We start from the raw sequence: 12,531 nt of genomic DNA, 5'->3' as shown, positions 1-12,531 counted from the left end.
GCTAAGATAGGCTTCTTACCTCTCCTGGTACTGTAGACCATGCTGCACCCTACAAGCAGTTTGCAGCAGATAGTGGGAGTGTGAAGCTAGTGCTTGGGGCAGGGGCAGTGTGCAGAGCCCTATGCACTTCTCCCCTCCACCCCACCTATGAGCCAGGCCTGTTGTGCAGTCTGCAGTTACAGGACAGGCAGGCAGCCTGCCTTATCACCCCCTACTGGTCACCTGATCACCCTGCAGCAATGAGACCCAGTGCCTGATATTCCAGAATCAGTACTGGGTCCTGACCTTAAGTATGAAAATCATCATTATAGATCCATTACCTGGCAACATTACCATTTGCTATTAGATCTCTATTTCAATTTGCAAAAGCGGCGAGGAGTCCTGTGGCACCTTATAGACTAACTGAAGTGTTGGAGCATAAGCTTTCGTGGGCAAAGACCCACTTCGCCCACGAAAGCTTATGCTCCAGCACTTCAGTTACTCTATAAGGTGCCACAGGACTCCTCGCCGCTTTTGCAGAGTCAGACTAACACGGCTACCCCTCTGATACTATTTCAATTTGTGTCTTTAAAGAATACAATGCTTTCGCTTTCATTTTAAGAACTAATTATAGAAGCTTTTGACCACTTGAATTTTTCAATCAAGATTACATACTAAGTAAATTAACAATGAAACAAATTGTTAAATTATTTTTATTATGTTCTCAATGCAAATGATACATTTTTCTATGTTCATTTTTTTTCCCAAGAAACTTCAGGTTAGCTCTGTTTTTTCTCTTGGGCTTTCTAAGGCTATGTCTACACTACAAAGAAAAGTCTGAAAAATATGCAAATTGCAAACTGCATAGAATCCTAGACCCATAGAGTTAGAAAAAACCTCAGCAGGTCATCAAGTCCAGCCCCCTGCTCTAGGCAGGACCAATCCCAACTAAATCATCCTGCCCAGGGTTTTGTCAAGCAGAGACTTAAACACCTCTAGGGAGGGAGACTCCATTACTTCCCTAGGTAACCCATTCCAGTGCTTCACTACCCTCCTAGTGAAACAGTTTTTCCTAATATCCAACCTGGACCTCTCCCACCACAACTTGAGACCATTGCTCCTTGTTCTGCCGTCTGTCACTATTGAGAACAGCCTCTCTCCAGCCTCTTTGGAACCTCCCTTCAGGAAGTTGAAGGCTGCTATCAAATCCCTCCTCACTCTTCACTTCTGCGCACTAAACAGCCCCAACTCCCTCAGCCTCTCCTCATAGGTCATATGCTCTATCCCCCTAATCATTTTGGTTGCCCTCCACTGGACCCTCTCCAATGCATCCACATCCTTTTTGTAGTGGGGGGGGGGTCCAGAACTGGACACAATACTCCAGATGTGGCCTCACCAGAGCTGAATAAAGGGGAATAATGGTATCTCTGGATCTGCTAGCAATGCTCCTCTTAATGCAACGTAATATGCTGTTAGCCTTCTTGGCTCCAAGGGCACACTGTTGACTCATATCCAGCTTCTCATCCACTGTAACCCCCAGGTCTTTTTCTGCAGAACTACTACTTAGGTGGTTGGTCCCCAGCCTGTAACCGTGCCTGGGATTCTTCCGTCCCAAGGGCAGGACTCTACACTTGTCCTTGTTGAACCTCATCAGATTTCTTGTGCCCTAATCCTCCAATTTGTCCAAGTCACTCTGGACCATATCTCTGCCCTCAAGCGTATCTACCTCTCCCCCTAGCTTAGTGTCATCTGCAAACTTGCTGAGGGTGCAATCCATCCCCTCAACCAGGTCATTAATAAAGATCAGGTCTCGACAAATACACTCGCCCGCTTGCCCAGGGTGAGTAGATTTTTACCAGCTGGTGAATGCAGGGGTAGACTGGTCTAGTGGCCTGTTGTGATGGGCTGGCTGAAGCCCGTACTACGGATGGTGCGGCCCCATCCCATCCGCCGGCCGGCAGAGGAGCAGAGCGCCGCTGAGGAGGGGAAAGTGCCGCAATTCTTGCCACTGGGGTGCCTGTGTTAGCTCTGGCATGAGGAGGCAGGGCGTGAGCCAGAGGGCGGGACGCTGGCAGGACATGGACCTGCCAATTTTAAAGGGCTGCGGCAGCTCGGCTCTGGCTGCGTGCCCCTGGGAGCTGGTTGCTGTGCTGCCAGGCCCCGCCCCGCCCCGCCCCGCCGGCTCCAGTCCTGCCACGGCACCAGCCCCCTCACTGGCGAGAGACCGCTCCTTGTCGACCGCCCGGCTTGCTGCACCCACCCAGCGCCCTTTTATCTCTGCACCGCACGTTCCACACACCGCCCTTGCTCCCCTGCACCCCAGACCCTCTGCTCTCCCTGTTCCCTGCGACTGTCTGGCTCTGCACCGCCTTTGCACCCTGCCCCCCCCCCCCCCCCCGATCCCTGCCTCCCCAGCTCTGTGCTGTCCGTTCCTTGCACTGCCCCTAGAGGGCGATCCCTTTGCCTCTCCCGTTCCCCACGTCCCATTCCCTGTGCCTCCACTGCACTCCGCACCCTGCTCCCCCCGATCCCTGCGTCCCTCTGTGCCTCCCATTCCCTACGCCACCCTCGTACACCCCTGCTGTTCCCTGCACCCCTCTGACTCTGCGCTGTCCCTGCACCCTGCTCCTCCTGTGGGTCGGGAGTGAGGGGTGCTTTGTCCATAGGGAGGGGCTGGGCAGGGAAAAGGCTGCTGTGACCCAGCAGCAGTGAAAGGAGGAGTTCACTTGAAGATCCTTTGCCTTTATGGAAAAAAATGAATGAATATGCTATTTATGGGGCTAAAATGCCGGGACGCAAATGAAGAAGAAAAAAAAAAACATTGCAAAATGCAAACCTGTAAAAGACGACAAAATGTCTTTTACATTTTGTCTTTTGTGGAGTGGCCAAAAAATGTTTTGCTTGGGGCAGCAAAAAACCTAGAGCTGGCCCTGGGGGAGGGGAAGGGGATGGCCTGGGCTGGGGGAAGGGGAGGGGAGGGGGAAAATATGGGGAAGGGGCTTGTGCGGAGGGGAGGGGAGGAAGTCAGAAGAAGAAGAAAGGGGAAGGCACCAAAGGACAGGGGTGCAGGAGAGAGAAATGTCAGGGGGCCAAGTGCAGACAATGAGGAAAAGGGCAGGAGGGGAGGTGTCAGTGGGAGGGGGGAACAGGGTGATGCTGGGAGAGGAGAGGGTAAGGGCACTGGGGGCTAGAGGGGGGAGGTGGAGATGCTGGGAGAAGGCTTGAAAGAAGGGGTGGGCATGAGGGAGGCGGGGATGGAGCAAGTTGTGTAAGGGCACAGGGGCATGATGGGAACGGGGGCAGAGGATGGTGAGGGGGTGGGTTCAGGGAAAAAGCAAAGGAGGCAGGGGCAGTGAGGGAAGGAGGAGGCACCAGGATGGTGCAGGTGCCAGGGGATTCTGGGGGTGAAGCAGAAGAGCAGACACCTGCAGGGGAGGGACCAGCACCAGAGGAGAAAGGCAGGGAGGTGTTAGGAGCAGGGATAAGGAGGGGTAGCTCACATGAGCAGAGTGGGGCTATTGGAGGAGTGGGCACAAGGGGGAGAGAAGGGCTGGTCAGGTTTCAGGAAGGCTGAGGGCAGTGAGAAGGGCAGGAGTCAGGATAGCAGAGGAGGGTGAGAGGTTAGGGGAGCAGCAGGCACCAGGGGAGCTGATGGAGCAAGGGGAGGAGACATGGCAGCAGAAGGAAAAGGTAGAGGTTAATAAGATATTTATTATTAACTTGGGCGATATTTATTAAGAAATTATTAGTAATTACTGTTCTTATTCTTATTAGGAATTTATGCTAGTTTAAAAAAAACTTTTTTTGGGGGAGGGTGGCGAGTCCCTTTTTTGTCTGGTGAGTAGGGCTTTCCATAATTTGTCGAGCCCTGATAAAGATATTGAAGAAAACTGGTCCTAGAACCGAACCTTGGGGCACTCCGCAAGAAACCGACCACCATCCTGACATTGAGCCATTGATCACTACCTGCTGGGCCCGGCCTTCTAGCCAGCTTTCTATCCATCTTACTGTCCATTTATCCAATCCACATTCCCTTAACTTGCTGGCAAGTATATTGTGTGCAATTTGTGTATCTTTTTCCGCTGTTCTTCTGAAAGAGACTTTTCCGATATTTGGCCCGTTTGCATGGGGCCAAATGTCAGGGGGAAAAACCCTTTCTTGGAATGTCCCTTCTTCCTTGTAAAACAAGGTTTACAGGGATGCTGGAAAAACACGTCCGCTTTTCCGGAATTTTTTTCAGAAAAGCAGACTTGTTCCTTGGATGCAGCAGAGCTTTTCCGGGATACTTCTGGTATCCCAGAAAAGCGCTGCAGTGTAGACATAGCCTAAGTATGTACTCCGTGGTCTTCATTTTCATTAAAAGGATCTTTGAGGAATGATGACAGCCCAAATCTGGCTTCTTTTTTAGCTCTCCTGCATGCTTCCTGTTCAATCTGGGACACATAACTTAAGCTTGCTATGTCTCTGTTCAAACTGGAAAACTGTGATTATGCTATTTCATCTCATAAGGGTGTTAAATTGCTGAGTTCATGTTTATATATTGCTTTGCTATGCTTTAATTAAAAGGTGCTGTATTAAGATTTTTCACTGACTTCAGTGGGCTTTAGATCAGGCCACATATAGAGTGTATTGTGGTGTTTTGATCATGGAATAATAAGCAGCTAGTCTAACTAGTTTCTTAGACCAGAATTAACAAGTTTCTTGAAGGTTTTTCTTTTTTTTTTAGATAAAATAATGTATTACTTGTGTCATAAGCATGTGATTTTTGTTGTTTTTGTTTTAGTTTTCCCCAGCACTCCAGAGAAACCAGGCATGCCATGTCCAGGAGAAGACAGTGAGTATATTAATGTCTTTTTGGCTTTGATGTTCATATTTGTATTTAAAAAATGGTAATTTATGTGTGTAAGAGGTGTTTGTTGACTTGAAGTCATTTGTAACGTATAATCAGTTTCATGTATGCTTTTTCCCCCATATAAATGCTGTTTAGAATATTTAAAAAAAGACAGAGCAAGCATCTGGTAGCATTTTAATGTTACTAGTTAATTCTGGTTTCCAGTAACTAACAAGATTGTATTTGAGTTTTAAACAAATTGGTTTAACAATCAAATAGACTGACATACTAGTAAAGTGGGCACTCCTGATTGCAGTCAATTTTTGCATTGTCTTAAAATCTAAAGGCAATTAAACCTGACTGGTAGGTCAGAGTTTTCATTTCATCTGTAAGGGCAAGGTCTGTAACTTTGATAACATAGATTGATTCTGATTAGATTATATTTCAGGAGTATTTTATAAATGCCTCTGTGCTGCTAATAAATACTAAAAAATGCTAGACTGTGTGAATGGAGGGTAGCATGCAGTGTTATCTTCAGTTAAATTTTTTACACGATATTTGTAATCTTTCAAATCTTTATCTGAGGAGCTGCAGTTATTTTCTTTAAGTATAGGGGTATAATGCTGTATCTCAGGTAGCAATGTGAATTAAATATTGGCAAATGTTGATTCTAATGGTCACCACTGTAGATAACTAATATATTAGAGAAGAATATTCCTAAACGTTTGGTTTGTAAAGGCAAATTGAAAGAATAAGTCTAGTAATGAAAACTTTTGGGAAAGTAAAATTATGCTATTTTGACTTATGTGCTTCACAGTCCTGTAGCATAAAGCAATATTCTGATTCATGCAAAAAAGCATGGGAGTACAGTGCATGAATGTAATTATATGCAACTGACAAAGTAAGATAACGTGGACAGTTCTTTTCTCTCAAATATAGGATTTTAAAATGGACTTGTTTCGTGAGAAACATCTTGATCTAGTCTTACATTCCAGTGGACTATAAAATATGGCATAAGAGAGACTAGATAACAAAATGGCAGCATTTGATTTAGATTTCTTAGTTAAATCGTGAGCTGCAGTAGATCAAAGATGGGCTTACAAAAATCAGATAGTGCCAATAAAATCCAGATATCTGCATTACAACCGTATGGCTCTGGCAGAATAAAAAATGTTGGTTACGTTACAAATGGAAGAATCTCTCCTTCAAATGTAATTGTAATAAATCAGATGTGTGTGTTTTATATTTCTGGTAGTGAGTTTTAAAAAAAATTTAGATACTTTCTTTAGGATTTGGAAAACCTAAATAACTGTAAATGTAAAAAAACGAAACACAAAACCTCTCCAGATTCTTAGCAGTCTTCAGAGTCCCTTTTTGGAATGAAGGGGAATCCTTTGCATGAGACCTGATGTGGTGTTCTTCACGATATGTATGTCTATAGAGATTGAACTCTTGTGTGGTTTCTCTCCAGTTTCACTGATGAAATAGTCAGTTGACTTCTTGCACTGTAACATGTAACTCACTTTGCTGGAAGTGCAAGAAAATGAGGCCTGGCTTTGATACATTTTCCCTTCGAGGTTAAACTTAAAGTGCTGGATGTGTGCTCATATTGAACAGTATGTTGAAATTACAGAGAGACATTGATATGAAGTTAAAATGCCTATTTTAGATTTCCAAGTTGTTGAAAATAATTGGTGATGTGACTAGGCCTTTTCTTACGTGAAAACATCATTATCTGACCACTCTAGATAATGTGCTTGTAGCCCAGGATATATTCTTAGTCCAAGTTGTATAATTTCCGTACTATTTATTCTGACGTCTGTGTTTAGCTGTTTGTGTCTAAATTGAACCTTGCCCTCATCAGAGGGTATCAGGTTTACATACACAGCTGGAAGCAGAATGTTATCTATAGTTCAGGTACAGCTGCAGCATAGGCAATGACCATAAAAGCTTTGTGCATTACTTTGCTACTTTCTCTCAAACCTATTTTAGTAGTGATCACTTATGGTGTCAGATTAGTATCCACGTACATGCAATCGTTGGCTTCTGAGACTGCATTCAGAAGGCCAGTGATGGATATTTTTGATTAGCTGTTGAATAGCTCTGGCACTCTACCCTTACCAACCACTGCAGAATTTGGCACCAGAAATGAGGGTAAGTATTGCTGTCAGCCATTGCCAATCCCTGTTAAAGTAGTCCTTTCTGAATGAACTGCCAATGGTTGATTTTTATTTTTTGGTTTTTTACTACTAAATTATTGGTAAAACAAGCAAAGTCAGACCTGTCTAGACCAGTGGTCCCCAACGCAGTGCCCATGGGCGCCATGGCACCCGCTGGGGCATTTATATGCACCCGCCTAGTGACCAGGGCCGGCCCGAGCAATTCATGTGCTCCGGGCGCGCAGCGCATGCATGGTGCTGCCCCCGGGCACGGCGCATGTGTGGCCCCGCCCCCGTGTGCCCGGCAGCCCCAAAAGGTTGGGGACCACTGGTCTAGACTATTTAGTCAGGGGTCTTTCATCACCAACTAAGAACGTTTTCAGTCTTGAGTAGGATCAAAATTGGAAAAATGTGATTCGTGAACTAATGAACATCTGTTTTATTGATGTATTGTAATAAAACAAGTGTAATGAAGAGCCAGCGGAAATTACAGAATTATGCAGAGACTCACTTTTTTTTTAAACCAGATAATGTTCAGTACAAGTTTAGCATGGGTAGAGGATACTGATTGTCAACACTGTTTGAGCATAAAATTAAACACTAATACCACCAATAGTCCGATAGACAGTATAGTAAGAAATATATATATATATATATATATATATATATATATATATATATATATATATACTGGAATATAATTGAGTTACGAAGCTAATTGTGGCTAGGTCTAAAGTCCACTGAAATCAGTGCAAAGACTTTGATTAGCTTCTATAGGTTTTGAAACAGACCACAAAATAGGCAAATCTTTCCCCTGACACATGCTCTTCAAGTGATATAAGCATTTTTTAATGCATCATTTTTTAATATTTTACAAAATACCCACTCAGAGCCACAGTAAAGGAAAATTACGGACAGCATGGAGTAAGGGATGGGATTTAGGAATGATTCCAGCTGTGCTACCAGAGGGTTCAGTGACCATAAGCAAGTCTCATCACTCCTTGGCCTTAGATCCCCCTCAAAAACCAATACTCAAAGGTGTGGATTAATTTAAAATATCATCTTTCTCTCTCTCTCTCACGCACGCATGCACACGCATTTGCATCTCTGCCCTCCAGGCATGGGCTGCTCTGGCTCCCGCTTCATACCCCAGGGGGCTGTACCACTGGAAAGTAGCTGCTACTGGGTCAGGGTCCCCTCCAACATACGAGCCCAACCCCCTGGCCGCCCCATGTACCCTGGGAAAGCCACTGCCACAGCTACACACGGGTGAGAGCCGCATGCGGGGGCTCCTAGGAGGTGGAAGCTGTGCAGCCTCCTCCCTTCTGCCTCCCCATCCTCTGGGGAGGCGGGAGCCATATGGTCTTCTCCTTCCACCTCTCCCACGTGCCACTCCGCCCCATCTCTGCCAGTGCGTTGGATAGGGATGGGTGTACAGGATCTGGGTGGGAGGTGTGGTGCAGGAGTGGGTGAGGGTGTCTGGCTAGGAAGGAAGATGAAGAAGCAGGCTGAGGGTAGGGTGTCTAGTGCAGGAGCGGGCTGGGGAACTTTTTGAGGTTGGGGACCACTGACCCATAGGGGTCACACTCCATTGAGAAGCAAAAAACAAAAGGCCTTACATACGTGGCCCCTGACTGAGAAGGAGAAAGACACTCTCCACATTCCTCTCACACACTGGAGCCTAGGAGGGCCCAGGCTAGTGGAATTTGTGTGCTCCGGCCCCACGAGTGACAGCTCCCCAGTGCTGGGGAGGGGAGCCCTGAGCCTCAGGGGCTGGATCCAGGCAAGCCTGGGGCTACAGCCGGCCCCCCCCCCCCCCAGCCTTAGGTTCCCCACCCCTGCCATACTCTGGTTTCTGGCCGGGGTGGGATTGATGGTGCAGGAGCAGGCTGGTGGTCGGGTGTGGAGCCAAGGGGGAAGAGTGCAGGAGCAGGCTGGTGGAAGGTGTAGTGGCCAGAGCGAGGATGGAGAATGTTGGTGGGCGTAGTGAGCAGAGGGCGCAGCCTCCTAGTTATTGCTAAAGTTTATTCCTTTGTCATAGCCCACTGATTTGTGTACCATCAAGTGCCCTGAAAATCAAGTACCAACAAGTGATGGTTCCATTAGAACAGTCAGATAACTGGAACCTACTAAGCTTATTTGAGGGTTTTGATAGTTCCAGAAGATTACCAAATTCAGTTTCAAGGTTATTTGTGAAATACCTGATTTTGAGCACAGTTAAAAAGAAATTCCAAGTTGAGTCCATCCAGATTAGTACTAATCCTAAATGAGATTGTTGGTCCCTGAAGATAACACCAGGTAAACTATTCTCTTAATTAACCTGGGGGAAGAGACAGTTACCTAAAGTGTGATTCTGATCTGAAAAATTGCTGTATAAAATTAGAATGAGAAGATGGGTAAGGTGATATATTTTATTGGACCAAGTTCTATTGATGAGACCTGTTTTTGAATCATACAGAGCTCTGAAGAATAGCATTTTTTATAATATCCTCAGTGTTTACAACAACACTGCATGCAACTATGTTAAAAAAAAAAACATTTTTTTCTCAGTAAGAGCGGCCATGCTTGGTCTGTCAAGTCCATCTAGAACAGTATCCTGTCTTCCAACAGTGCCCAAGAGAACGAACAGAACAGATAGTCATCAAGTGATCATTCCCAGCTTCTGGCAGACACCATCCCTGTCCATCCTGCTAATAGCCATTGATAGACCTATACGCTGTGAATTTATCTAGTTCTTTTTTGAACCCCCTGTTATAGTCTTGGCCCTCACAATATCCCCTGGCATGGAGGTTCCACAAGTCTGTTCCTTGTGTCTCTTCAGTCACATTACTTTGTCTGCTGTTAGCATTGCAGAACCAGTTCAGATGCAAGAGGGAGAGAGCTGGATGCTGTTCTTGTTGGCACATTATTAGTTTAATTGAATTGTTATTATATAATGTTTATTGTTGTGTGACCTTGAAAGAGGCCAGCTTAATTTTTTTCAGATCCTAGACTAATAGAATGTTTGCACAGCGGCTTTCAAGGTGGGATTCCCAGCTTGAATAGACATACACATGCTAGCTTCATGCAAGCTAGCACTCTGAAAGTAAGTGTGGCTACAGTGGTATGAGTTTTTGGCTAGTTGCCCAAATATCTATGCAGAAAGTAAGGGGGATTGTACTCAGTTGCTTTGCCTGATGTGCAACTTGACCTGTTGTGGCCATGCTGTTATTTTTAGCACATGATCTAGAGCAGAGTTTGGCAACCTTTACAAAGTGGCGTGCCAAGATTTAACCCTCCTGACCTGGGCCGTGCCGCCCTCCCGGGAGGCGCTCTCTCCATCATGTACTCCACTTGCTCTCCTGCCCTGGGCTCTTCTCTGGCTCTTCATGTGAGGAGGGAAGGAGCACATGTGCTTCCCCGCACTTGGGTGCAGGATCTGGATGGGAGGTGGGATGCAGGAGCAGGCTGAGGGTAGGATGTCTGTCTGGCCTGCGGGGAGGAGGCAGAAGCAGGATGTGGGTGGGTGCCTGGCTAGAGGGGAGAGGGTGGGGGGATGCAGGGTCTGGGTGACACTTACTTACTCCCCCTCCCCCAGTGTCTGTATAACAGGGTTGGTTTATTGTAACAGTCACTCCCATGTGGCAACCAGACACTGCTCCACGCACGGAATAAGTTAGCAGCCTGTGGGTAGTGTGTGAAATGGAGGCCATGTCTTACCAGGAGCGCAGTGAGTCTGGCCAGCAGTTCTGGTCAGGCTGTCCAGGATCCAGCCTGCTGGCACCTGGATGATGGACTCTAGCAGCCCTACGGGGCTCTCTGGCAGATGTGAGTGCATGGCATGGGGGAGGCGCACAGTGGGAGTAGAGCAGTGCATGGAGCAGTGGGGACACGGCCATGGCAACAGCAGGTCCTTCACAGGCAAGATGGCGGCTGGGTCTGTTTTTGCCCCCTGCACTCCTGTCAGGCTTTCTGTCCCAGCCATGGCTTCCCTCTGCTCCTCTGGTCGGATTATGGACAATGGAGCAGCAGGAAAAGCCTGCAGGCAGCTCACCAGTGCACTGATTTTTTTCCTCCAGCCGGGGAAGGGGGAGCACATACCCATGTGCGGAGCCGTTTGTGGCTCCGGTTTTTTACCCGATCGCATAGGGAGGCTCAGGGCTTTCTTTACTTCCCTGCTCCCATGTGCCACTGAAAATCATCTTGCATGCTGCTTATGGTATGCGTGTCAGACGTTGCCAATCCCTGATCTAGAGTGTATGTCTACCTGAGCTGAGAATTGCTCTTTCCAGTTGCTATATAAGTTTTCAAGCCTGGCAGATGATGGGGCGGGGGAACACAATTTTAAGTAGAACAAATTTGACCTAGTCAGTGAAATGCAATAAATATGAATAATCACAATTCCATTTTTACATAGTTACTTTTCATAGAATTGCCTACTACCATTTTTTCCCCTGACTTCTTAAAAATTATTTTCAAGATACAATCTTAATTCCTAGATCATTGTGACTCCGAAGAATAGGATGAAGAGATTACTGTAGGGAATTTCCACATCCAACCCAGTTTTAGTACTTTGCTTTGTGTCATTGATATTAGGTCATGAAGTACCTATTTATAGTATTCTATGATGATTTGAAGCGGATTTGATATTCTGTGTTTATTATCATTTGATTTTTTTTGGCCTCTCCAATTACCTCTAAAGATAGTATGTTTAAAGGAGATTGCACAAAAATAATTTTTGAGTTTTTGTGTTCATGTTATTGAATGGGATGTTTAGATTCCAGTCCTTCTGGAATTCATGGGAAAAATGGGATGTACTGCGAAGAGCTTCAAAAAGATCTCACCAAGCTAAGTGATTGGGCACAAAATGGCAAATGAAATTTCATGTTGATAAATGTAAAGTAATGCACATTGGAAAAAATAATCCCAACTATATATACAGTATGATGGGGACTAATTTGGCTACAGCTACTCAAGAGAAAGATCTTGGAGCCATTGTGGATAGTTCTCTGAAAACATCCACTCAGTGTGCAGTAGGGTTGCCAAGTGTCCGGTTTTGAACCAGACAGTCCGATACTTGAACTCTCTGTCCAGGAAACAAAATGAGAAAATACCGGATATATAAATGGTATTTTCTAATTAAGTAAACAAGGGCAGAGTGAGTATTATTCTCCCACCATCAAGAGCTGATTCACAGCCTCCAAAGACAGCGCCAATTTCTACCTGCGCATGGACAGCCTGAGAGTGGAGGACAGCGCTGTGTGTTACTGCGCCAAAGACACAGCAAGAGGAAGCCGGTGTGGACTTAGACACAAATGTTGCAGGCAGAAGAGGCTCGGTAGCTGGTGAGGCCAGGCAGGAGCAGGCGCATCTGCCTCGCTCTGTGCAGGGCTCAGCGGGGCTCTGACCAGCTGCTTCCCAGAGCTAGTCCCCCTCCATGTCCCGCTGCAGGGAGAAGCAGAGCCCGAGGGCAGGCCCGGGGTGATGCTGAACCCAGGGTGCTGGTGACTTAGTCCTGCTTTAGATTTCTCTTGGGCACTCACCCCCCGCTCCATTCTCCTGCCTCCAGCCCTCTGACCCCAA

At 46.3% G+C, this 12,531-nt stretch overlaps 1 protein-coding gene across 7 annotated transcripts in view; it reads left to right on the top strand.

Annotated features, from left to right (window-relative positions):
- Positions 1-12,531, top strand: part of PRKCZ (protein kinase C zeta) — a 219,227-nt gene that overhangs the window by 35,232 nt on the left and 171,464 nt on the right. For all 7 annotated transcript variants that reach the window (XR_012897330.2, XM_075906563.2, XM_075906559.2 and 4 more), the window contains exon 5: positions 4,763-4,813. Coding sequence is in view for 6 of the 7 variants with exons in the window: in XM_075906563.2 (XP_075762678.2) it covers positions 4,763-4,813 (51 nt within the window). In the remaining variant the exon portion in view is untranslated. The remainder of the gene's footprint in view (positions 1-4,762; positions 4,814-12,531) is intronic.

The sequence above is a fragment of the Pelodiscus sinensis genome, chromosome 24 (genome assembly GCF_052426305.1).
Source record: "Pelodiscus sinensis isolate ZL-2025 chromosome 24, ASM5242630v1, whole genome shotgun sequence".
Lineage (NCBI taxonomy): Eukaryota > Metazoa > Chordata > Testudines > Trionychidae > Pelodiscus > Pelodiscus sinensis.
Note: the sequence above shows the minus strand (reverse complement) of the source record. Positions and strands in the feature narration are given on the sequence as shown.